General features: G+C 46.0%; 1 protein-coding gene across 1 annotated transcript; it reads left to right on the top strand.

Moving 5' to 3' along the window:
* The first annotated feature begins 1,309 nt into the window (after positions 1 to 1,309).
* On the top strand, positions 1,310 to 26,964 carry LOC144125134 (polyubiquitin-C). The gene is made up of 3 exons (XM_077658245.1): positions 1,310 to 1,466; positions 2,107 to 3,486; positions 24,206 to 26,964. The coding sequence occupies exons 2-3, from the start codon at positions 2,117 to 2,119 to the stop codon at positions 26,499 to 26,501; spliced, it is 3,666 nt and encodes a 1,221-aa protein (XP_077514371.1). The 5' UTR covers positions 1,310 to 1,466; positions 2,107 to 2,116; the 3' UTR covers positions 26,502 to 26,964.

Below are 26,964 nucleotides of genomic sequence, written 5' to 3'. Positions count from 1 at the left end.
ACAAAAGTTGTGAACAGCTACCTTGCTGTCAGACAAGATGATATTGGCTTTGGTAATGACGGAGACCACCCCCTTACAAAAGTTGTGAACAGCTGCCTTACTGTCAGACAAGATGATCTTGGCTTTGGTACTAGGGGGGGGGGGGGGGGAACTAACGCTGACATCTCATACCGGCTGCAGGCAGCGGCAGAGGTAGTTGAAAACTATGCTCTGGAGAGAGGGCTTTCCTGCTCCCGTAAAAAATCTGAGATCTTCTCGCTTAATACCAAAGACCAGATGAAGAAAAAGACCCGCTTCCCTCACCTATACGGCCCGATAGAGGTTGTCGTTTGGGGGTAGATTAGTACCTAGGGTTGACACTATAATTAAGAGTCCTAGGATACTGTCTCCAGACGAACGGATGTAACACACAACCACTATCAAGAAGCTTAGCACCTATGTCGCCCAAGTTATAGGTATCTTTAGGCGGATCTCCCTCAGAAACAAAGGCCTGCGAGAGCACTGTCTCCTGAGATTAGTACAAGCATTCATAGTGAGTAGGATTGCATACACGACTCCCTTTCTGAATCTGTCAGAAAGAGGAGGAGAAAATAGACAAGTTAATACGAAATGCATACAAAAGAGCCCTCGGCATCCCACCTAACTCCTCAACGGAGAAACTGCTTAGTATAGGAGCCCACAATACCTGTGCGGAGATCACCAGGGCAGCAAGAGAAGCGCAAATTTGGAGGCTTAGCTCCTCAACAGCAGGCAGGCAGATCCTCAGTGACCTAGGGGAGAGTGAGAGGAAACCCCCGTATACTGCAGAGCTAATCCCCTTAGACATACGGAAGCATCTCAAAATTGCCAATGTACCTAAGAACATGCACCCGGAGCATGATAAAGAAAGGAGAAGACATAGAGCTCGAACAATAATGAACAAACTTGCCCGGAACCCGCCGGGTAACATAGCCTTCTGCGACGCAGCCTGTGGGTCCGATGGCGCCTCCGTCATCGCCGCCGTTGATGAGAATGGGGAGAAAGTGGCTGTAGCATCGATTAACACTAGGAATGCGTTAGTGGCAGAGGAGGCTGCTATTTCCCTAGCTTGATGATAACAGCATTACAACGCACAACCGCGTTCAAAACTAGCGCCTCGACTATCATGCTAGCGGTCAACGCTGTGTACACGAAACATTTATCGTGTGTGCGATAATGCTGCACTTATTTTCTTTGCACTAGATAATAGTTTTTAGCTCTTAAAACAACAACGCACTTGTTACGAGCGTCCTTGCACGCTGCAAGCAACAAGCATCTCGACGACACCACTACGTCACGAGATCATGACATCACGCTTGACGCAAAGGCAACCATCAGCGCCAGAGCCGCCACAGCGCTGCAACATTTCTTGCCCTTTGAGTCGAGTCATTCGTTGTTCTGCGCTTGTGTTTGGCTGTGTCGCTGTGTTGCCAATTGCTTCGAAAGAGGTAGGTGCTCTTACTTGGTTGAGGTGACGAAGTTGAAGTGCTGAATGCTCACGAGCCGCGTGGGGATCGTGCTACGATGGAGGCGTTCTAAATTCACTGGGTCGGCTGAATACTTCCGTGCACGGACTGAGAGCAGCAGTAGTTGGCTTCAAATTTTCTGGTTAGTTCGTTTGCCTACGCTAGCCTGCTCCATCTTTGTATCGTAGTGGCAGCTTTCTTAGCTTATAAACCGTATTTTGCCGTTGCATATGACGTTAACGTTGTTGCCGTTTGTTGCAGCTGTAGTGTAAGCCTAATGCGCCGTTGGTGGAACGTCACCTCCTCATATTTCGCCAACTTCCCGCCGTTGACGGGCTCCCGAACTGTGGCAGTCCCTTTGCCTCTCATACGCAGTATACACTTCGTACCGTTCTGTGCGGCTGATGAGCTCCGCGAGTCTGCTTGCGAAGCTTCGAACGCTGGCTGTTAGGCCTAGGCGTCATCCTAGCTTAGTCTCTGGGAGGGCTGATGAGCTCCGCGAGTCTGCTTGCGAAGCTTCGAACGCTAGCTGTTAGGCCTAGGCGTCATCCTAGCTTGGTCTCTGGGAGGGCCCTTGATTTGTCGCATGACGAACCGTGCTGTTTTTTTGTTTCCCCAACAGATCAGCCGACATGCAGATCTTTGTGAAGACCCTCACAGGCAAGACCATCACGCTCGAGGTCGAGCCGAGCGACACGATCGAGAACGTCAAAGCGAAGATCCAGGACAAGGAAGGTATCCCGCCTGACCAGCAGCGTCTCATCTTCGCAGGCAAGCAGCTCGAGGACGGCCGCACGCTGTCCGATTACAACATTCAGAAAGAGTCCACCCTCCACCTCGTGCTGCGTCTGCGGGGCGGCATGCAGATTTTCGTCAAGACCCTCACTGGTAAAACCATCACGCTCGAGGTCGAGCCCAGCGACACAATCGAGAACGTCAAGGCCAAGATCCAGGACAAGGAAGGCATCCCGCCTGACCAGCAGCGTCTCATTTTTGCTGGAAAGCAGCTCGAGGACGGCCGCACGTTGTCGGACTACAACATTCAGAAAGAATCGACACTACACCTTGTGCTGCGTCTGCGTGGTGGGATGCAGATTTTTGTCAAGACCCTCACTGGCAAGACTATCACGCTGGAGGTCGAGCCGAGCGACACGATCGAGAACGTTAAGGCCAAGATCCAGGACAAGGAGGGCATCCCACCTGACCAGCAGCGTCTCATTTTTGCTGGCAAGCAGCTCGAGGACGGCCGCACGCTTTCGGACTACAACATTCAGAAAGAGTCTACACTTCACCTTGTGCTGCGTCTGCGCGGTGGAATGCAGATTTTCGTCAAGACCCTCACCGGCAAGACCATCACACTGGAGGTTGAGCCAAGCGACACGATAGAGAATGTCAAGGCCAAGATTCAGGACAAGGAGGGCATCCCTCCTGACCAGCAGCGTCTCATTTTTGCTGGCAAGCAGCTCGAGGACGGCCGCACGCTTTCGGACTACAACATTCAGAAAGAGTCTACACTTCACCTTGTGCTGCGTCTGCGCGGTGGAATGCAGATTTTCGTCAAGACCCTCACCGGCAAGACCATCACACTGGAGGTTGAGCCAAGCGACACGATAGAGAATGTCAAGGCCAAGATTCAGGACAAGGAGGGCATCCCTCCTGACCAGCAGCGTCTCATTTTTGCTGGCAAGCAGCTTGAAGACGGCCGCACGCTTTCGGACTACAACATTCAGAAAGAATCGACACTTCACCTTGTGCTGCGTCTGCGTGGTGGGATGCAGATTTTTGTGAAGACCCTCACTGGCAAGACCATCACGCTGGAGGTCGAGCCGAGCGACACGATCGAGAACGTCAAGGCCAAGATCCAGGACAAGGAGGGTATCCCGCCTGACCAGCAGCGTCTCATCTTCGCTGGCAAGCAGCTCGAGGACGGCCGCACGCTCTCAGATTATAACATTCAAAAAGAGTCCACCCTTCACCTCGTGCTTCGTCTGCGCGGGGGCCAGTAACTTTTTTTTTTTTCTGTGGTCTCGTGTCAATCCTTAAAATTGTCCCGAGGTGCGTTGTTGGCCAGTAGGCTTTTTTTTTTTATGGTGATTCTGTGTTGGTCTTTCCTGAGGTTCCTGGGCAGCCTGTAGGCTTTTTCTTTGTACTGTGACTTTGCGGTCTCTCTTTATTTTTGGCCTGAGGGTCCAAGTTGGCCATTTTTATTTTCCAACTTAGACATGTTCGTCAACTTTGCCAAGTCACTCTTCCTTTGGCAATCTTCAAAGTGTCCAGCAATTTTGAAAGCCAGCACTTTTGCTTTACATGTGCTGCCAGAATAAAATTTGATGCATATTTTTGAGTGTGTTTATTGCGGAGTTTTCCGACCAGTGCAGTATGCATCTGGAGCCACAGCGTATAAACATAACCACCACTAGCATCAGTCAGCCTTGCGGGTTGATGGCATGACTGATTGCTGACTTGTACCCACAGCCGCCTTGACAGCTGCCGTCCATTGAAATTGCTGGGCAATATGTGTACAGATAGTTCCGTTTCTCCCTTTGTAAAGTGCATGTTCAAGCTATCTTAAATTTTTGCAGCTATTTGAAGTCCAATAAGACTAGTATGGAGGCAGCGCTACTTTTGATGCAAGATCAGGGGTGTTGCACCCGGGGTGCTGCTTGAATTTCAAGTGTGTGCAATGGAGATTTTCTGGATACAAGTTTTTGTTTACAAGTTCTCTTTCATAGAATCTTGTGTGCCATTAAAATTTCCAAAGGTTCTGTTCTTTAGTGAGTGCTTTTGCTTGGTGTTGGAAGCATTGCAGCACTAAGGCAGTTAAGCTGCAGTATTGGTTTCTGAATGTCAAATGCTGGAATGAGAAGAAGCCTAATGAAAACCTTCATAAAGGGTGCACTATGCTTTACGCTTCGGTGTGAACATAGAAAACATTTGTTGTGTAAAAGGAGACCTGATTGTGGGTGGGGACTTCGGTCCAGGACTATGGTAGCTTCCACAGACTCTTTGAGGGGGACGATTAACGCCCCCTGGTCTCCCAGGGCGTCGCTGGCCAGAGTCTCCTCTCGCTGCTCCAGAGCAGTGGTTGGATTTAGCTGTGCATGTTCATGTAATAAACCTAATCAACCAACTATGTAATGTGTTTGAACGTGGGAATATCGCCACTCCAGGGGCATGTATGGGTGTATGTCGGGTGAATGCGATATAGGCTGTGGAGATTGAGGAAAGTGTTTTTGGATGCTTCTTGGGCAGTAGGAGTCTGCCGGGGAGTGTTGCTGATGTGGGGGGTGTAGACGTCAATTTAAGCCTAGGGTCTCAAGGTTGGCGGGAAAATGGAATGAAAAATACCTTGGCAAGTAGTTACGGTTAATGTAGGTGAGGTTTGGTATGGTGCATGAACGGAGTACGCTATTTGTTCTAATTGCAACCATGCCTTTCCTACTGGACATGAGAAAGTGCACTAACCTGAACAATCGCATACCATAAATGTCAGTTTCAATTGGGAAATGCGTGAAAAATGTTCGAAGGGAAAAGCGTGCACCATTTAATTTCGTATGCACCTGTACACCTTGCTTTGCAGAGAGTAAATGGTGTGCATTGTCTGTGCGGCCATATCATTTTAAATATCAGATGAACTTATTCTGACCAAAAAAGGAAAAAAGACCATTGTAGTAAAGTTGAAATCTGGGTCAGTTGGTACTATGCCATAGTGCAGTGTTCCGTCTTTTGACTGATTTTTTCCTGAAAAAAAAGACCACTTAAGCTCTAGCATATGGTTTAATTGAATTGCCACCTGCCGCAGTGGGCAGGTTCCTCGCAACTCTTTGGGATGTAGTGCAGTGACTGAAAGTCAAGGTGCACACCTCATGTAGAAGCAATACAGTCGTGCCTCATTAATTCCACCCTTGTCAATATGAACAACTCGAACTGTGGACAAGTTTTCTGGATATCAAACTTTTTTAATGCATTTGCACGTCATTAATATGGAAACGTGCTGTCTGGCCAATGGACAAGGGGAAAATGCACAGAGCCCATTGGGGCCCATGGACACACTCACCTCTTGAAATCGAGCAGTCATACTGGATGTCATTGCAAAGAATGGCATGCTGCTGGCTGTGCTGCTACAAGCTGCTCTGATCTACTTAGCTGAGCAGTTTTTGCACGACATGCACATTTTCACTGATGGCTCAACTTCTCACGACTCCTCATCATGCAGCCTTTATGTGCCGTCATCAAACCAAATGCTTTCATGGCACCTAGAGCGTTAGGACATCCTCCGCCACAGCAGAGCTATGCGGAATAAAAGAAGCTGTCTCCTATGTCTTGCGCCATAATGCAGGGCGCCGGGTAATCTTCACGGGCTCGCAAGAGGTCCTACAAACCTTGTGCAACCTACTGAAGAGAACAAATCACTAGCCAATTTCTCAGGACATTGGATACCTGCACCACTTGGCTGTTGCTGAAGGCCACTGTATAATTTTTCAATGAATTCCAGCTTGCTGTGGCATCCTGGCCTACGAGAGAGCAGATGAAGTGGCCCGCAAAGGTCTACAGCGTCGTAATTATAAGCGCATCTTCACAAAATCAGATGCGCCCCAGCTCGTCAGTCGATATACTCGGGATGAAAAGAACCGCTTCCTTTAAATTGCCAAGTCATCATTACCCCTTTCTCCATTCCATCTCCCCGCAGCTCAAATCAAGACTACCACTCAGGCTTCCGCGTCAACTAGAAACAATTTATGATCGTCTCCGTCTTAATGTTGCATTTACGAACAGTCTACGATACCGTTTCAAGCAAGCAGACAGTCCGTATTGTGACAACTGCGGCTCGTTTGAGACTGTACTTCATATTCTCTTCAAATGTCCCACATACACCAACAAACATGCGCACTATAAACAATGCATGCAGTCCATCACCCAAGTGCCACTCACAGTGGACTCTATATTACATCCTGCCACAGACAGCAGCGATGTGCAATGATATTCTTAGTTGCCTATTTAGATGCTGTTGGTGTTTTAGACAAACTAAGTGCCCAAACACTTGATCACCCCACTGTACATGCACATGACTTTGGTCTGATCCAAAGAAGCCATCATGCAATGAACTATTGCGCTACAACTCGCTTCAACAACCGCACACTTTTCTAGCACCTTCCTTCCACCTTTGCTCCCCATTTCCCTCCCCTATGCAGAGTAGCATGTCAGCCAATATTCACGCTAGCTAAAGTCTCTTTTTCATGAAAGAGCTATCTCTCTCTGTCTCGTTGACATGGATAATGATGAGAACAAAATCTCTATTGTCCTAACCAGGTGGTCCATTTTCTGCATTTTCAATACAGGAGACCATAGGAATGAAGTAGAAAAGTGCAAATGAATGTCTGATGGCCCTTTTGTTTACCAGTTTCATGCTTTGCAGTCCAGAGTTGTCAAGTTGGTGTCCCTTGCCATTTGCCGTATTGCATGAATGACTGGAAAATACTCTGCAGTTTGTGCTATGTAGAAAGCCTAATTGAGTAGCTGTCAGCCTACTAAGTCATGGGGCCGGGGATGTGAACAGTCTTAGAAGGAATTGGATCATCTAACCTTGGGGCGCATCACGTACCTCATACATAGTTCACTAGGCACATGAAGCGCGCTGCTCTAGATTATTTCAAGCACAATAGCGACCAGGATAATGGGCTTGAGGATCTCACAATTATTCTAATTCGAACTTCACTGACCACTACTATGCACAGAAAAAGACCCAAATCATAGCGTGTTTTTGTTAAATATTTTTTCTTTGTGAGTTATTACGGGTGACTTGCTTTATGGACAATTTTGTTAGGGGACCAAAGCATTCATATTAATGAGGCATGATGGTACTTCAGGCTGTCACAATGTCATGTAGTTTGCGGTGTTCTCGAAAGTGTAACGCACTGCTTACCAAGGCTCGGATCATAAAATGCCGAGTGCTCGTCAACTTCCGAGTTGTCAGTCACAGATTCGTAGCCACATCATTCTTTGGAGCAGAATGATCAAAACAGAGTCGGCACCAGTTTCAAAATGAAATCGTGCTGCAGCCAAAGGTTTGTTTAATGTGCATTCGAACCCACCGGGGCATTATTGCCGTTACACATAGAGCAGTTAGAGTATAATAAAATGATTACTCGGAGACTTGTCTCAACACCTTTTCTTAGTGCACCGTGCTCTTGCTTTGTAACTTTAATGCCCAAGCTTTTAGAGCAAGCAGCTTAAAGTTATTTTGCTCTTCATATGATCTAGCCCACGTCCATGGAGTCTTGAAACCCTCCATATCGGCTGCATATGACAGCATGCCTTTTGGCAATTTACAGATAAAGATGCACGCAGGATTCCCAAAGGAGGTCAAGCAAGGTCTGGTGGTGCAGCCTCAAAGTTCAACCTTCTACATCCAGCAGTCGACCTGAGGGCAGTCTGCATCGGAGCAGGTGTTTCTTCCAGAGGGCAGTCACAGAAGGGCAGGTCCAGAGCAGGTGTATAGTGTCCACCTCTCAGACAGGAACAGGACAGAAGGGGCAGCATTCACCAAAAGTGCATGAAACTGTGAGCCATGACCAGGTACACGGACACGGAGGCTTAACCTTTTAACCAAGACCCCTACCCGATGTGCGAGGCCGCCTGGTAGGTCAGTACCACACAGTGGGAGAAGCACTTGTGTGGCACGCTGAAAGTTTTCTGGAGAAGTGAGGACCGATGGAAGGGGACGAGGTGGTGTTGGGCTGTGACTTGCTCCATCCACCAAGGCTTGTGTGCAGTATGCATTTCAATGGATCCATTGTACGCATACCGAGGCAGAGAATTTGTCAAGTATGTCCTGAATTTCCTATGCCAGAAAGTTGAAGTTCTGGACATGCTGCAGACTGTGGATGGCGCCTGAAGACTCTGTGATGATGTTAATATGATTTCTAGAGGACAAAAAGATTGGACAGAAGATGCATAATGTGGACAGAGGATGCATAATGCATCCCAACTGACCAACAGCTGTGCATGTATTGATGGCCAGGCAGGAGCAAGTGTATCAGCAGGCTGCAATTTCTGCATTCCTGCAGGAAGTGTTTGTTAGGAAAAAATGCTGAAGTGACACAGTGAGCAGATATATTTACGCAAGTAAAGGTAAACTATATGACACTGTGTGACTTTTCAACCTTGCCTGGAGATAATTTTTGAGTCAAATGTTTCAGAAACACTAGGCTGCAATAAACAGTATTGAAGAACATTTTTCTCGTCTCTTCATGAAACTAAGCTGCCTTTACGCAACTCCGTAGCTCTACCTAAGGAGACTATGAACTCCACTCTTGCCATTATTTACAGCTAAATGTGTACTTGCGGTGATTCGCTTGTATGCATGGCATAAATTTCAGTGATTATTTTGCAATCGTACTATCATACATTTTGTTTTATACTAAGAAGGGCCAGTCAGTAAATAAAGCATGACACTTTGGCCAAGAAAATGTAACAATCCTGTCCTGTTCTAGGCCATTTTTATTCTTTTTGCCCTCCATATGCTACTGCAAAGATGCGCCCCTGGGATCTGCTGGTTAGTATGATGTACAGTAAGAATGGAAAAGAATTTTAGTGAAGGAATTTTTATCGTACTGGTCCTGTCTTCAGTTTTTTTCTGACTTTTCTGGGAGGCTGATTATGCTGAACAGCTCGCACTGCTTCACTGTACAATCTTGTCATCGCTCTCTAAAATGTTGCACATCAGCTGCTATCTTGTGTATTTTGCAGATTAAGAAGCAGTTGTGTATAAAGAATTCAGAGCCCAACCAACAGCACCTTTGTAGAATTGTGGAGTGTTTTATGGGAATAAGTAGGGCTGCATCGAAAACTGCTTTTGTGTCTGTTAAATATCATTGTTCATTTTAAATTAATCAGTATTCCAACTTCATAGTGCATTTGTAAACTTAAGGTGGTACATTTTTATGGGTCCTAAAAAGAAACCCTCTTTCTTGCTTACCCACAAAAAATTATTCAGTTATAGTTACATTGCTCACTGAATATTCAATGAAAAATGCAAAATTCATTTGTGTATATTTAAAGTTCAAAGTTCATAAAATAGCACGATGTTCCCCATTTGCCGCCATTATTTGTGACCATTGCACATATTGGAATTTTTTTGCCTCTAAGTGTTTCATAAAAGCCTCCTGAATGCTCAGTAGCAGCGTTCACTAAAACTGCTGAATGTGTATCCAGTAGTAGCTTACATCAGTTAAGTGTTATTTTGCAGAAGGCAGCATGTACACGTTCAGTGTGAGTGAATGTCTGATGGACATGAAGTATAATATCCAGATAGCATGTCTTTTAGATGCTCATCATATATGTTGGTGGCTGAGTGGAATCATGAGAACAGCAGCTGCAAGAAATGTATTCTGAACTTTAATCCTTTGACAGATTGAGTTACAAATTTTGTCCGATGAGTGACATTTGAAGAAACACTGCATGTAATTCTATGCATAGGGTGTGATAGAAATCATAATACACTGCAGATAATGATGTAGGATTGCTGCTGTACAGGTTTTTTCAAGCACAGTACCTTTTGTTTTAAATATATTACACAACTTTTTAGCAGAAAATCTGTAAATGTAAATATAGCTGGAAAATAACACGTTCAAGGGTCCTTAATGTGATTTACCAAAATGCATGCCATAGTAAATTTGTGCTCTTTTTTTCTCCAAATCATTGATTTTCTTGTCGTATTATCTTTTTGTGTTCTTTGTTTTGCAGTGACAGTTGGGTAGAGGGAGGAGTAAAGACCTTTTGGTGCTGCTGTACATCATAATTGATAATGATTCTGGTGTCCAATGAAAATTTGTAGGTGAGTTGGGATTGTGCTCACTTAAGATTACTTGCTCACCTGGATGTGACCCACATACTTGTGTAGGTCTTGAAGTGGCCACATGCGCTCATGGAGTGGGTGGGTGCAAAACTGTAAATTGTGAACTGCAGGGTTTAAAGTCCCAACGCAACGTATGGGCTATGGGGGATGCTGTAGTGAAGGGCTTCGGATTAATTTAGACCGCCTGGAGTTCTTCAGCATGCACTGAGATCGCACGTACGGCACATGGAAAAAGGCAAAACACAACATGCGAAATGTCTTTTGCATTTTTCCTCCATGAAAACATGAGTGCATCGCAGCCGAGATCGAACACAGGTCCGCCAGCTCAGTAGCCAGGCCCCCTAACCATGCACTCAGCCACCACGGTGGGTGGGTGCGCCACAGCTATTGTTGTCACTTGTTCACCTCGGAGGAAGGCAGAAAGACCGAAAGCTTTCCTTTACGCAAGACAGTTGTGAGAGCTAGGTCATGGTTGGTGCATTGTTTTAAAACAAAATGCTTGTGGCGTGACATTTCGAAAAAAGGTCTGGAAATTTAAGAGGAATTGATGTAACAACTAGTGTATCTATTCGTGTTCAAAGCATTTAGTTTTACCTGTGCACTGACTATATCTGATGCTTTATAGCCATAGCCTTGAGGCACATTGACATATTGTTACAGGCATAGGCAATTTATGCAGTCGAGATAGTTGCTCTTGCCAGTTACGCTTGTTGTTTCTAAGCAAGAAGCGTTCTTAGTGCCTTTTGCCCTGAAATGATGACAACATAAGATTTGAGGTGTACGACATTCTCTGTCCAATGATTACAGTTAATAAGACTTAATTAGTACAACCGGAGATGGCTGCAATCAATGCACTTTAGCCTCTCCGCTATTGTGCCACTTGGAAATGTTGAGAGGAGGATGGACTTCCCTAGTTGCATTCAGGGTGTGCTAAATCCTTTGTGCTACAAGAGACCAGTACTGAAATCAATGGCTTCTCTTCTCTGCAATAAACATTTTGGGAATAAAAAGTCAAGGTTTGACCATTCATTGTTTAACCACAAAAGCATAAAGTTCACTTTGTAGTAGCACAGACTAGTGCTTGTGCAGTATGTATGTTCCAGCACTGTAATTAGGCCAGGCTTCCCGTGCAACTGGTTTATGGAACCATTCCCAGTTGGTTTCAGTTGAAAGCAACTGGAACCAACTGGGAATGGTTCCATAAGCCAGTTGGGGGAATTATATATCTTCCCCAGAGGATTTTATTTGTCTCATACAGCTATAGACACAGGAAAAATTTAGAGCAGCCTAGCTCTTGATGTTTTAAAATAATTTTCCTAATTAATAAGGAAAAACTATGGCAACACTGCAGAAGTAAACAACAGAAGTAACATGCAGATGCCAGCAATACATTATATTGTTCTCTGATAACATTTACTAGCCATCCAGACTGTATTTATTTTAATGAATGCAAGTATTGACATGTGTGGTATTTCTTGGAGATACACGCCTTTCTTGTGAAGATCAAGCATGCATGTACAAGAAAAAGTTATGTGTGCTTATAAGATTTGAGAGAGGACATCTCTTGTGAGGTCCAGTAGTGACGCTGTGTTGAGAAGTATAGCACATCTGGCCCAACTGAACTGGAGAAGCCACTTCCAGTACATGATGCCATTGTCCCCCATCCCTCGTGCACACAAGTAGAACATGCCTTGTTTCATGTGGCTCAGTCTTCATGCTCTGAATGATACTTTACAGAGCTGCTTTTGAGTGGGCAACTAACAGTTTTATTAAGCAGAGTGTGCAAGCATAAGAACTTTGTCAGATCACCATATGCCACAAGCCTTGGTCGCACTTATGTTGACATTCAACTGGATTAATTATGGTATGTACTCCATAGAGAGATGGACTGTGTTAAAAGATAGCATCTTCTATTTCAAGGACCTAAATGACACACGTGAGCGACCCAAGTGCTGAAGTGAAACCACTTTCTTAAGCGAATTTGCAGTTGCCACAACACTCATTGTGAGAAAAGATGGGAGCCTTATTTGGGAATTAAGGCTGACAGTTCACCAGTGTAAACATCTTTTTAGGTAGTAGAAATAAGGAAGCTCCATTTTTTCCATGTATTCGTGTCATTCCAAATCATCAAGGGCTCTATGATGCTTTGGCTCAAGAACTGGTGAGGGCTCTTGAAACTGCTTGGAAACCCAGAAGAACAAATCGCACATAACTGCACAAAGAAAGCCTATAATTCTTTAAAGTTGTTATGTAGAAAATATAAAAGGCACATGAATTTCATGAGAATATGATCCTTGACAACTTGCATTGTGGTAGACATGGTAGTGAGATGGGGTGGTTATGAGGAAAGGGGTATAGTAACTGTACCACTTATAGCCCACTTGAACCTTGCTGTAAGGAGAAGGAACCAAAGCTGAAAAGAGGCAGAGAGAAAGATTTGTCTCAGCTGGATGACTGTGAATTAGTTTTGACTACCTGGCTCCTAGTCCAATGTGTACTGCAAGACTGTACTGCACGCAAGCATTTTTGCCTTTCACAGCTGCGACTGGAATTTTGTCCTGCGACCTCGGGCTCAGCAGCCAAATGCCACAGCCACTGACCAACCTCAGCAAGGTTGCTGTGGACATAAGTGAGCGTCTTTTGGCAAACCACACTCCACTGTACTTCCAGGACAGTCCTAAGCCTGTCATAAAACATGCACAACATTCAGTCCTAGTCCTGGCTACATTGTGTTGATTGGTGAGGAAGTGAATGCAATGTGCCCTGGCCATAGCGCCACATCATACTCCAATACTGATGGCGATGCAAGGCAACGGTTTAATCGAAATTTTACTTGTGAAATGACCCCACTGCAGATAAAGGTACAGTACACAGTGATTCATTCATCATTGACCGTAGATAAAGTACCCCAGTGAATACAGTTATGTCAAAATTAATACAGTAAGCACAATATCTTGAATTTTCATCAGTGACACTTAATACATACCCTAGGTTAATCTTTGTTCACTCCAAAATAGTATATCATTTATGATGTCAAAACAAAGCACCTATATGCTAAGAAATCTCATTACATATTGTCAGTCAGAAACAGTCTTACTTAATGTTTGCACCATCAGTTAACATTCCCAGTATCGTTTGAACAGACCGAAAGACACATGCCAGCTAAATTTCCTTCTTTGGCAAACAAGTTTTCATTGAGTGGGTTTAAGTGTACTGACCCAAATGTTAGAACATTTCACTTCAACAACCCTGCATTACATATGATGCAGCTCTGCTTAAACACTATACAATCCTAGTAGTTGAAGCGAGGTCAAAATTCTTCATACTCTACTACAGGTTTGTGCGCCTCTAGGTTAGAATCGAGTATTGCGGGCTACACAACAGACAAATTTTTATAATTGTATATTGACTGCAGTTTTTCTGTTACAAACTGTTGTCATTCTTTGATGGACAGTTGCTCATTCTCACACAGCTGGGCTTAGCTAATAAATTGGAGGGGAGACATAAGCTCTGCCTTAAGGTTATGTCACGAATTATGACAGCGTAATTGGTTAATTCCCATATGTGCAAATGGTCATTTTATACTTTACAGTCATAGATCCCTGCGCCACTGCCGTGCGATGGAAGGTGCTTCCAGTGGTGGGCCTTGTGGAGCCCAGATTTCTGTTCCCGAGCGACAAATCATTAATTTAACTGCCACCTGCAACAGTGGGCAGTATGCTCACTATCCAGTGGGCAGGTTGTGATGACGCCCCGAGGTCACGTGACCTGTAGCCCACCTGCCTCCTAGGTCGCAGTCCGGGGACGACCTGCCACAGCCATGCCCATGATTTTTCACTTGCAATGCTGACGCCAACAACACCGACATTGGCCTCGCTTTTCTGGTGAACGCGGCCTTTAACGCTATCGTGTTAAAATTCTGGCAGTGAGCTGGCAAATCACAAATAAACAAGAGGAGACACAAGGACAAGCACTTGTGCTAGAGATGAATTGCAGTAACACGAAAATTTGAGCTAGTTGGTTTATCGCTGGTAAAAGTTTCGAACATGAACCAACTAGCCCAAATTTCAGTGTTATCACAAATGAAATGATCCTGTGTGCGAGGTGAAAAGTTGAATTTGCATTTCAATGCTTTCTGTGTGTCAACGTTAAATTTTCAGCACAATTATTGCAAGAAGTAACACGACGTTTCAGAAAACCAAATTGCCACATTTGAACGGCCTGACCCATGCAGTAGTGGAGTGGCAACACACCCTAGATTTGAATGTTATTTGTTTTTCCAGAGGTTTATGCACTTTACCAAAGCCAACGGCAACATTAACATGAAAAGATTACGACTTTCTGCAGTATCACGCCACTCTTTAGGACCTTTATAAATGCCTAAACCTCTTAATCTGGTCTAACCTATAGCTGCAAGATATATCACCCTGCAGTTAAGCATTTTCAGTCCCCATTAAAGGATTCACGCCTCTTCCTTCCTCTATAAACCAACCTGCTGGCATTGATACCGGCATCAGTGTCTGTTCGAGTTGCAGGATATATGGAAGTGTACTTTCAAGAATATTGCTGACATGACGCCAATGTACAGAATAAAAAATTCAGAAGACACTTAAGACTGCTTGTGTGCTGTGAAGGCAAAAGGATATTAGTGTATCATCGTGAGCGTTGACCTTGACGCAGGTTGCACACTGAAAAACGAAACGGAGACATGCCTCCGAACACTGATGTCACAAACGCTGAATACACAAAGGTCCAGTGAAACACTCGGTTCGAATACCTGTCGGGACCTAGCCTCGAACCCAAACGTCATGTGCTATATGTAACGAGAAGTCGTATGACATCACATGCAACGGTGTAGGACGAATGAACGGTTGCCGCGTTGCGTTACAATTTTGATAGGAAAATTAGTTTTTTTAAGAAAGGAAATGGCACAGTAATTGTCTCACATCTTGATGGAAACCTCAACCACGCCTTAATGAAACAGGTAGAGTCTGAGAGGGCATGCAATTGAGGGTGCATACATCATTGGTTCGAGCCCCTGTCGTAAGCTAGCCTCCAACTTAACTAACACATGTGACCTATATGCAACGAGAAATCGTATGACACCACAGGCACGCTGTACAACAGCCGGTTGTTCACAATTTTGGCACGAATGTAGTCGGGAAAACTGAACTAGCGCCACATTGAGGTGAGCCAGTGGGGCATGCGGACGAAGAGACCTAGGATTTAGATTATAGGATTTAGGATTATAGAGCGCGTCTTTTCTTTCAATCTTTGCTCTCCTATCCTATCTTTCAACTCTCCTACTTTCAGCACGTGGCAGCGATTGTGGCTCAGCTTGAGCCAGTGGGCACGCCTGTGCACTTTCCTTTTCATTCTTCCTGACAATGAATGAATGAATGAATGAATGAACTTTATTTCCGACATCGTGGGGTCTTGCGGTCGGGGCGCAGCAAATAGGAGGGGGTGCCTCCCAGCCAGCTCTCAGCACCGGAGACCGCGGAGAGAGTCTTGCAGTAAGCTGTCTCCGCTTGTCGGATGATCAGTCTTTGCTGATCCGGGTCGTGGCTCTGGATCAGCTCTTCCCAGGTGGCAAGGTCTGGGATGCTTTGTGATTTAGCTCCAGGAGAATCCTGACATTCCCAAATTAAGTGATTTTGCGAAGCCCTTCTGCGGCAGCTACTGCAGAGCTCAGGCTCCCCAGTGTCTTCATCATGTAGCATGGAGTAAGGAAAGAATCTGTTGACCTGAAGCCTCCTCCAGGCCCTGCACTCCTTTGGATTGAGTGACCGATCCGGAAATGAGAGTGTTCTCCTATCCAGTCTGGGTGCTCCTGTTATTTCTTTATACGTTATGAGAGGGTCTTTATTCCCACTCAGGGGCACTTCCAGAGCAGCTCGGATGTATAGTTCTCGAGCGAGGCTGTGAGCAGCCTCATTCCCCGGAATGCCCTCATGAGCACGAACCCATATGAGGGAGACTTCTCTGCTTGAGGGGTATCTTCTTAGTAATTTGGAGGCTTGACTGGAGACCACCCCCTTACAAAAGTTGTGAACAGCTACCTTGCTGTCAGACAAGATGATCTTGGCTTCGGTACTGACGCACGCTAGGGCAATAGCAGCCTCCTCTGCCACTAACGCATTCCGAGTGTTAATTGATGCTACAGTCACTTTATCCCCATTCCCATCAACGGCGGCAATGACGGAGGCGCCATCGGACCCACAGGCTGTGTCGCAGAAGGCTATGTTACCCGGCGGGTCCCGTGCAAGATTGTTCATTATTGTTCGGGCTCTATGTTTCCTCCTCTCTTTATCATGCTCCGGGTGCATGTTCGTAGGTACATTGGCAATTTTGAGATGCTTCCGTATGTCTAAGGGGATTAGCTCTGCAGTATTTTATTTATTTACAGATACTGCAGGCCCTTCTCGGGCCCATGCACGAGTGGTTACAAGGAGGGAATATAAAACAAAGGGAATACGTAAAGTACAAGGGTACAAAAATAACATTTCATCGCTATAGTGGCACAGGGTACTAATGACGTCAAAGCCAGGAGAAGAAACTAGCGGGTTGAAAAGGAAACACATGTAATTGCAAAGAAAATACAAATGGAAATTGGGCGACATAGGTTCATCACGGTGGTACTGACAGTGATTCAACTCTGTTAACATGCTCTATGAATGATTCGATTGAGTTGCAGTTTACAGCAGCCGGTGGTAGTTTATTCCAGCAAAAAATAGCCGATGGGAATAAAGAATATTTATGAGCATTAATGTGGCTTATGGGTTGATGAAGTGCTTTTTCATGGTTATTTCTTGAAGAGTGACGGAATGGTTCCTGGAGGTATGTTTCTCTTGAGATGTTCAAATGACCGTAATAAAGTAAGTACAGAAATTTAAGCCTTGATGTTATTCTGCGCTGTGCTAAGGTGTGAAGATCTGCTTTGTGAAGTAGGTTAGATACGCTAGAATGTCTAGAAAAATTTGAGTATATGAAGCGTACTGCTAGGTTTTGAATACGTTCCAGCTTGCCTATCAAATATTTTTGGTGTGGGCTCCAAATAAGATCCGCGTATTCTAAGGTCGGTCTTACGAGTGTTTTATACGCATTAAGTTTCACGTTAGGAGGTGCGTTGCGTAATCTTCTTCTAAGGAAATACAGCTTACCTTGGGCCTTATGACATATGTTTTTAATGTGCTGTTCCCAGCATAGATTGCTTGATAGTGTCACTCCTAGGTATTTAATGTTATTAGTTCTCTCGACAGGAACATTAGTTATAGTGTATAAAAAATCTAGTGGCTTTTTTTTCTTACTGAAAGTTATGCTCTTTGTTTTGGTGGCATTAAGTCTCATTCCCCACCTAGTGCACCAAGACTGAATAGACGATAGAGATTCATTTAGTTTAATTTGATCATTAATGGTGTCTATTTCCTTATATACCACGCAGTCGTCCGCAAAGAGCCGAATTTGTACCTCAGGGTCAACGCATAGATAAATATCATTGATATATATTAAAAACAATAAGGGGGCGAGGACTGAACCCTGTGGTACACCTGAGTAGACATCCAAATTATCAGATTCGGAACTTTTCAGTTTGACGCACTGTTTACGATTTTTCAAAAAGCACTCAACCCATGAAATGATAGTGTTTTCGATCCCTATAGCCTGCAGTTTTGTTATTAAATCTAGGTGAGGAACTAAATCAAATGCCTTAGAGAAGTCTAAAAAAATGGCGTCTAACTGACTCCTTACATTAAGGGCGCTTGCGATATCGTGCGTTATCTCTGCCAACTGTGTGGTTGTTGATAATTTCGACCTAAAGCCATGTTGCCTACTGTAGAGGAGGTTGTTAACCTCTAAGTGGTTAATAATTGCTTTGTAAATAATATGTTCGAGTATTTTACAAGTAGAGCTTGTTAGCGAGACCGGTCTGTAGTGGTTTAGTTCATTTTTGGGACCGCCTTTATGAATTGGAACTACTTTAGCCCTGAGCCAGTCATCCGGGACTGTTAGGGTTTGCAACGACAGAGTGAAAATTCGGAACAAATATTTGGAAACCCAGAAGGCGTATCTGTTCAGGAAATTATTTGAGATGTCATCAGGCCCCGGAGATTTCTTTACGTCTAGATTGCGCAGCAGGCAGAAAATGCCGTCTTCACTAATGTTTATTTCTGACATGGGATGAGTGATGGAGTAAGAATCAAGGGAAGCACCTGAAACCGAGCGTGAGAAAACAGACTGAAAGAACGAGTTAAAATTGGTAGCAATAGCGGCAGTGTTGGTTATAGTTTAACTGGACGTTTTTATTTCAGAAACTGTGGATTGCTCGCATGCTAAGTAGCGCCAAAACTTTGCCGGGTCATGCTTCATAAATGACGGTAACGTCTCCGAGAAGAAACGTGTTTTCGCAGCTCGAATTTTACCTTTGAGTGTACTGACAAGGCATGCAAGGTTGCTTGATAGGCAACGCTTGCGCCGCCGCTTAATCTTTCTTTTCAGATGGATAATTTCTCGCGTTATCCACGGATATTCTCGGTTCACACGTTTTTTCCTCAAAGGAATGTACTGCTTTTCGCAGAAGTGAACAGTTTTTTTGAAATAGGACCACATTTCACATACGTCATTGAGTGCTTCAAATGCTGGGTAACAAGATTCCAGGCGAGCAAAAACAGAAGTGTCATCTGCCCGCTCGTAATCTTTAACAAAAGTGACAGATGGTTTCACAGTCTTAGTTGAAACATGCAACGGACATGCTAGGATTAACATCTTATGATCTGAGATTCCATGAGCTACATTTACGGAACAATCTTGAAGTGAATTGCTAACAAGCATAAGGTCGAGTAGAGAAGAGCAACACCCGACAGTACGAGTATCAGAAGTTACTAATTGTTTTAATGAAAAACTAAAGGTACTTAGTAACAACATTTCAGCGCTTTTCACTTCCTTGTTGTCGTGTGACATGTCTGACCAATTGATTCCAGGCAAGTTAAAGTCTCCTGTAATGATTATTTTGGATCGTGAGTTGGTACATTGCATGAGGTAGTCGTGCATTACTTCGAGATACTCGGGGGGAGCATTGGGTGGTCGGTACACGCCTCCGAGGAGTATGCGTTTGCCCGCGTATTCTATATTACACCATATGCTTTCATGACCATCAATGTCCTCCAGGCGGGAAAATTTAATGTTGTTTTTTATTGCTATCGCGACTCCTCCACCTCTTGCGCCTCGGTCTTTGCGGATAAGTTTGTACGAAGGCGGGATTATGTCCGAGTCGTGCACTTCAGCGTGCAACCACGTTTCGCTGATGACCAGAATATGTGGCTGATAAGACAGTATTATGCCTTCAAGAAGACTGAGTTTGTTAAGTATACTTCGAGCGTTGAGGGATACGACTCTGAGAACTTTATGGCTTGTTTGTCATTTTTTGCCTCGGGCTTTCTTTTTCTCAGGTGCAGAGGCGTCTGAGCTAGTTGCCTCCATTCTGCAGACATTTGGTTTGTCAAGTGCAGAAGCACCTAAGCGAGGTGCCTCCATTCTACAATCCTGTTGTGAATTCCAAATGTACACCTTTCCGTCCACTTTCAGCTTATCGAATACCAGTGACACTTTCGCTCCATTCGCTTTTTCTTCCGCTGCAGAACGCCAAAGGTTTGCTCGTATGTCTCTCACTCTCTTCGAAAAGTCCTCACTTATAGAGAAGTCTGATCCTTTCAGTTTAAAACAACTAGACAGAATCTTAGCTTTTTCAGAAAAGTCAAAAAATCTCAACATGATCGGTCGGCAGCGTTTGCTGTTGGAGTTTCCGATTCGATGTATTCTTTCTATTGAGGATACTTCTACTTCAAGGATGTCTTTAAAAATTCCTTGCTTGACTTTACCCTCGAGTACTTTTGCGTCTTCTTCCGGCTCCTCTTTTACCCCGTATATGAGAAGGTTATTACGTCTGCTCCTGTTTTCTAGATCATCTAGCTTGGCTGCCATGTCCAACACCTGTATATTGGCATTCGTACAGACTACCTCGCATTCTGCTATTTTCTTTTCACACTGCTTCAATCGGCTCATTTCTGTCTCGATTACCGTAATCCTGTCTTGAATACTACTGAATACGGGGGTTTCCTCTCGCTCTCCCCTAGGTCATTGGATATCTGCCTGCCTGCTATTGAGGAGCTAAGCCTCCAAATTTGTGCTTCTCTTACTGCCCTGGTGATCTCCGCACAGGTATTGTGGGCTCCCATACTAAGCAATTTCTCTGTCGAGGAGTTCAATGGGATGCCGAGAGCTCTTTTGTATGCATTTCGTATCAACTTGTCTATTTTGTCCTCCTCTTGCTGACTAATATTCAGAAATGGAGTCACGTATGCAATCCTACTCACTATGAATGCTTGTACTAATCTGAGGAGACAGTGCTCTCGCAGGCCTTTGTTTCTGAGGGAGATCCGCCTAAAGATACCTATAACTTGTGTGACATAGGTGCTAAGCTTCTTTATAGTGGTTGTGTTACATCCGTTCGTCTGGAGAAAGTATCCTAGGACTCTTATAGTGTCAACCCTAGGTACTAACCTACCTCCAACGACAACCTCTATCGGGCCGTATATGTGAGGGAAGCGAGTCTCTTTCTTCATCTGGTCTTTGGTATTAAGCGAGAAGATCTCAGATTTTTTGAGGGGAGCAGGAAAGTCCTCTCTCCAGAGCATAGTTTTCAACTACCTCTGCCACTGCCTGCAGTCGGTATGAGATGTCAGCGTCCGTTCCCCCTGCTGTCCAAATGGTTATATCATCGGCATAAATGCTGTGTTTTAGCCCTTCAATACTATTTAGCCTGTGGGACAGTCCTCTCATGGCAAAATTGAAGAGCATTGGAGACAGGACTGAACCTTGAGGGGTCCCCTTATTGCCGAGCCCAATATGCTTTGAGGAGAGCCCTACAAAGCTTATAGTGGTTTTTCGATTGCTTAAGAATCTTTTGACATAATTAAAGCACTTGACGCCTACTTCGGCCTCACTGAGGCCTTCAAGGACCGCTCTATGCTCAACATTATCGAAGGCTTTTGTAAGATCCAGCCCCAAGATTGCCCTGCCCCCTTTAGTTCCGTCGGGATCATCAAGTATATCACGTTTAAGCCTTAGCATGACGTCCTGTGCGCTGACGCGGTCTATAACCTACCATTTCAACAGGCCAGAGTCCCTCGCTCTCCATGTAGCGCTAGACTCTTGTCTGCACCACCTTCTCCATGAGCTTGCCCACGCAAGATGTCAGAGAGATGGGTCGCATGTTGCCCAGATCAAGACTTTTGTCTGGCTTTGGGATAAGTACTAATTTAGAGACTTTCCATTGCTCCGGTAAGTCCTCCCCGTCCCAAATCTTGTTCATTAGCTCAGTTAGAAAAGAGATAGAATTATCATCCAAGTTCTTCAGAGTGGTGTTGGTGACGTTGTCAGGACCTGGAGCCGATTTCTTTTTCAGGTCCTGTAACGCTGCCCGCACCTCTGCAACCTCGAACGAAGAATCAATGCTTCTATTTTCCCCGCCTTCATATTCCGGTAGTGGAGAGCCCGGGTCTTGACAAACATAGGTTTTGCAAATCTTATCTAGCAGTTCCTCATTACTTCCTTTAAAATTATGCTTGATTTTGGTTTGATTTAGCCTGGTCTCCCTCTTGCATTTTGTTGGACTAATCATATACCTGAGAATGGCCCAGGTTTTGGATAGACTCATATTAGATCCAAGTTCATCACACATCTCCATCCAGTTCTTTTCGCACAGATCAGCGGCATGCTTTTCTATGCTTTTGGTTAGCCTCGCAATTTCTCTCCTAATATTGCGATTCCATCGTTAGCTTTTCAGTTCCCTTTCTAGATCCGCTTTCTTTCTCAGGAGATTGGCTAGTTGACTGTCCAGTCGGGGCACCGCTAGGGTGTCTTGAACAGTATCTGTTGCTTCCTTTAGGTTTTTACTAAGCGCCCTCTGCCATGCCATGAGACTAGGCCAAGCTTTAACTTCCAGGGATTGCCTAATTTCTCGGAATTTATCCCAGTCAGTGATTTTTCTGCTGATTTTGGGAGCTCTCCGGTTGAAGACAATAGTGATCTCCACCACATAATGATTACTCCCGAAGTTCTCTCCAGTGTTCCTCCATTACACATTGCTACATCTATGTGCTAAGGTAAGATCTGGTGACGTGTCATTACTGATGCTGTTCCCAGATCTAGTGGGCGCTGTCGGGTCTGTTAAGATAGACATCCCATTGATTAGAATGGCTTCTAGGAGTCTTTTTCCTTTGGTGCACTGAGTGTTATAGCCCCTTTCCGGATGCCTTGCATTAAAATCCCCGCATATGAGGAGCTTGCCGTTTCCCGCAATTTTAAGTGCCTTTTTGAACAGGGGGGGTAGCCGGAGTGGATTTCAATTAGGACCGCCTCTATCTCCCCGTCCATAGGATGCTGCGTGACAGCAGTATTGTGCTCGACCAGAGTGACAACTCTGGCTTTCACCCCTTTCGAACTTGGGAAGCATCTGTAGCCTTTGAGACCAGCCTTTTGTGTGTTGGTCTCCTGGAGAGCAATCACTAATGGGGGAGCTGCATATGTAGTAAGGATTTGTTGCAAGATCAACCTCTTGGCCGGGTATCCCCGACACTTCCACTGCCAGACGATGCAGCCGGCAGCTTTCCCGCTCTTATTTCTGTCTTCCTGACAATTGCAAGCGAGCAACCTGGGATTTAGAAATGGCGCTGCTCGGCTAGCTGTGCGCAAACCATGGCGCAAACGTTGCTGTGCGCGTCCTACACCATAGCAACCATAGTCCTACGGCCGCTTGCGCTGACGTCACCCTTTCTTGCCAGCGCTGGATATTTTATTACTTTTGCATTAATAAAAGTGTCGGCTCCTCGACAGTAGCATAGCAGAGTTATTTTTGTTGCAGAAGAGAATAGCATTTCTAGAGTGCAAATACCTGCAACAGAACGTGGGTAAACGTGGGTTATCCCGCGTGTTGCCATTGCGGCCGACACGACAAGCACACGTCTGACGTCACCAGACAGGCTGGGCGGTCGTTGCGCGCGTGAAAGGCTGACAGCTGCTGCCAGCCTACCAGTGCGCCACCGTTTCTGGTCGTGGAAGGATCGCCGGTTGCTCTGTTTTTTGCTGTGTTGCAGACTCGTCGTTACAGGTAGGTAACTTCTTAGCAACCCGTGCGATGAAGTTGAAGTGCCGCGAGACTCGTGAGGATCGCGCTGCCATCGGGAGTGTTCCAAATTCTTTCGGTCGGCTAATTCCTTCCGTGCACAGACCGACAGCAACGGTAGCTTGCTTCAAATTATCTGGTTAGTTTGATTTGCGTACGTTCTCCCGCTCTGCCTGTCATATACATTGAGCTTTTAGGTAAGCGTAGTGCGCCGTTGCCGACTGTAGCTGTAATAACGTTGCGGGTCATCGCTGCTGCGTGGATGTTTGGGTGATACGTAAGCCTAATGCGTTGTTGGCGTGGTGCCACTTTGGGCCATGTTTTATTCGCTGTCGTTGATGGCTTGTAGAATTATGGCACTACCATTGCCCTAATTGAATTATGCACTTTATGGTGTTTTATGCGGCTGATGTGTTAGCGAGGTCGACTGTTAAGCATCGAACGCGGGATGTCAGGCCTAGGGGGTGGGCACCATCCTTGCCTGGGCCTGGGTGGCTGGTCTTAATGAGTCGCTCTCCTTGCCTGGGCCTGGGTGACTGGTCTTAATGAGTCGAACGCGGGAGGTCAGACCTAGGGGGTGGGCACCATCCTTGCCTGGGCCTGGGTGACTGGTCTTAATGAGTCGCACTTAGTTTTGTCGCGTGACTCACCGTGCTGTTTGTTTCCTGTTTGTTTCCTCAACAGATCAGCCGCCATGCAGATATTTGTGAAGACTCTCACAGGCAAGACCATCACGCTCGAGGTCGAGCCGAGCGACACGATCGAGAACGTCAAAGCCAAAATACAGGACAAGGAGGGTATCCCGCCCGATCAGCAGCGTCTCATCTTCGCTGGCAAGCAGCTCGAGGACGGCCGCACGTTGTCTGACTACAACATTCAGAAAGAGTCCACCCTTCACCTCGTGCTGCGTCTGCGCGGTGGCATGCAGATATTTGTCAAGACCCTCACTGGCAAAACCATCACGCTCGAGGTCGAACCGAGCGACACAATCGAGAACGTCAAGGCCAAGATCCAGGACAAGGAGGGTATCCCGCCTGACCAGCAGCGTCTCATCTTCGCTGGCAAGCAGCTCGAGGACGGCCGCACGTTGTCGGACTACAACATTCAGAAAGAGTCCACCCTTCACCTCGTGCTGCGTCTGCGCGGTGGCATGCAGATATTTGTCAAGACCCTCACTGGCAAAACCATCACGCTCGAGGTCGAACCGAGCGACACAATCGAGAACGTCAAGGCCAAGATCCAGGACAAGGAGGGTATCCCGCCTGACCAGCAGCGTCTCATCTTCGCTGGCAAGCAGCTCGAGGACGGCCGCACGTTGTCGGACTACAACATTCAGAAAGAGTCCACCCTTCACCTCGTGCTGCGTCTGCGCGGTGGCATGCAGATATTTGTCAAGACCCTCACTGGCAAAACCATCACGCTTGAGGTCGAACCGAGCGACACAATCGAGAACGTCAAGGCCAAGATCCAGGACAAGGAGGGTATCCCGCCTGACCAGCAGCGTCTCATCTTTGCTGGCAAGCAGCTCGAGGACGGCCGCACGTTGTCAGACTACAACATTCAGAAAGAATCGACACTTCACCTTGTGCTGCGTCTGCGTGGTGGGATGCAAATTTTTGTGAAGACCCTTACTGGCAAGACCATCACGCTCGAGGTTGAGCCGAGCGACACGATCGAGAACGTCAAGGCCAAGATCCAGGACAAGGAGGGTATCCCGCCTGACCAGCAGCGTCTCATCTTCGCTGGCAAGCAGCTCGAGGACGGCCGCACGTTGTCAGACTACAACATTCAGAAAGAATCGACACTTCACCTTGTGCTGCGTCTGCGTGGTGGGATGCAAATTTTTGTGAAGACCCTCACTGGCAAAACTATCACGCTGGAGGTCGAGCCGAGCGACACGATTGAAAATGTCAAGGCCAAGATCCAGGACAAGGAGGGTATCCCGCCTGACCAGCAGCGTCTCATCTTTGCTGGCAAGCAGCTCGAGGACGGCCGCACGTTGTCAGACTACAACATTCAGAAAGAATCGACACTTCACCTTGTGCTGCGTCTGCGTGGTGGGATGCAAATTTTTGTGAAGACCCTTACTGGCAAGACCATCACGCTCGAGGTTGAGCCGAGCGACACGATCGAGAACGTCAAGGCCAAGATCCAGGACAAGGAGGGTATCCCGCCTGACCAGCAGCGTCTCATCTTCGCTGGCAAGCAGCTCGAGGACGGCCGCACGTTGTCCGATTACAACATTCAGAAAGAGTCCACCCTTCACCTCGTGCTGCGTCTGCGCGGTGGCATGCAGATTTTCGTCAAGACCCTTACTGGCAAGACCATCACGCTCGAGGTCGAGCCGAGCGACACGATCGAGAACGTCAAGGCCAAGATCCAGGACAAGGAGGGTATCCCGCCTGACCAGCAGCGTCTCATCTTTGCTGGCAAGCAGCTCGAGGACGGCCGCACGTTGTCAGACTACAACATTCAGAAAGAATCGACACTTCACCTTGTGCTGCGTCTGCGTGGTGGGATGCAAATTTTTGTGAAGACCCTCACTGGCAAAACTATCACGCTGGAGGTCGAGCCGAGCGACACGATTGAAAATGTCAAGGCCAAGATCCAGGACAAGGAGGGTATCCCGCCTGACCAGCAGCGTCTCATCTTTGCTGGCAAGCAGCTCGAGGACGGCCGCACGTTGTCAGACTACAACATTCAGAAAGAATCGACACTTCACCTTGTGCTGCGTCTGCGTGGTGGGATGCAAATTTTTGTGAAGACCCTTACTGGCAAGACCATCACGCTCGAGGTTGAGCCGAGCGACACGATCGAGAACGTCAAGGCCAAGATCCAGGACAAGGAGGGTATCCCGCCTGACCAGCAGCGTCTCATCTTCGCTGGCAAGCAGCTCGAGGACGGCCGCACGTTGTCCGATTACAACATTCAGAAAGAGTCCACCCTTCACCTGGTGCTGCGTCTGCGTGGTGGACAGTAGATGTTTTTTTCGCCTTGGACACCTCCAGGTAACATTGTCCAGTGACTATTTTTTTCTTTGCTAGGGCCATTTTTACTCTCATCTGGTCCGAAGGAGCCTTGTGCCTACTTTTTTTTTTTTTTGCGCTGTAGGCACCTTCAATCAGTTGTGTGAGGGGAATTTTTTTTAATGGTATAGGACTATCATGACTCACTTTGTGGTTACCAGCAGGTTTTTTTTCCCTTCTATCTTGGACTTCTGCCAGCATTTTTTTTTTTTGATATGGTCTATCATGTTCTTTCCTTATCCTGTCCTGAAGCTCAATGATGACCTGTGGACTTCCGGAAATCGTCCAGTGTTTCTCAACAAGGCATCTGTGAATTTTTTTCTTTTCCATGTTTATGCACGGTGATCAGTTGATTCGAGAACCTGTCAATTTCATCTGCATTGGTAACCAAAATAAAATTTGACATGTACATGTGCA

This window comes from Amblyomma americanum, chromosome 3 (assembly GCF_052857255.1).
Source record: "Amblyomma americanum isolate KBUSLIRL-KWMA chromosome 3, ASM5285725v1, whole genome shotgun sequence".
Classification (NCBI taxonomy): Eukaryota; Metazoa; Arthropoda; class Arachnida; order Ixodida; family Ixodidae; genus Amblyomma; species Amblyomma americanum.
Note: the sequence above shows the minus strand (reverse complement) of the source record. Positions and strands in the feature narration are given on the sequence as shown.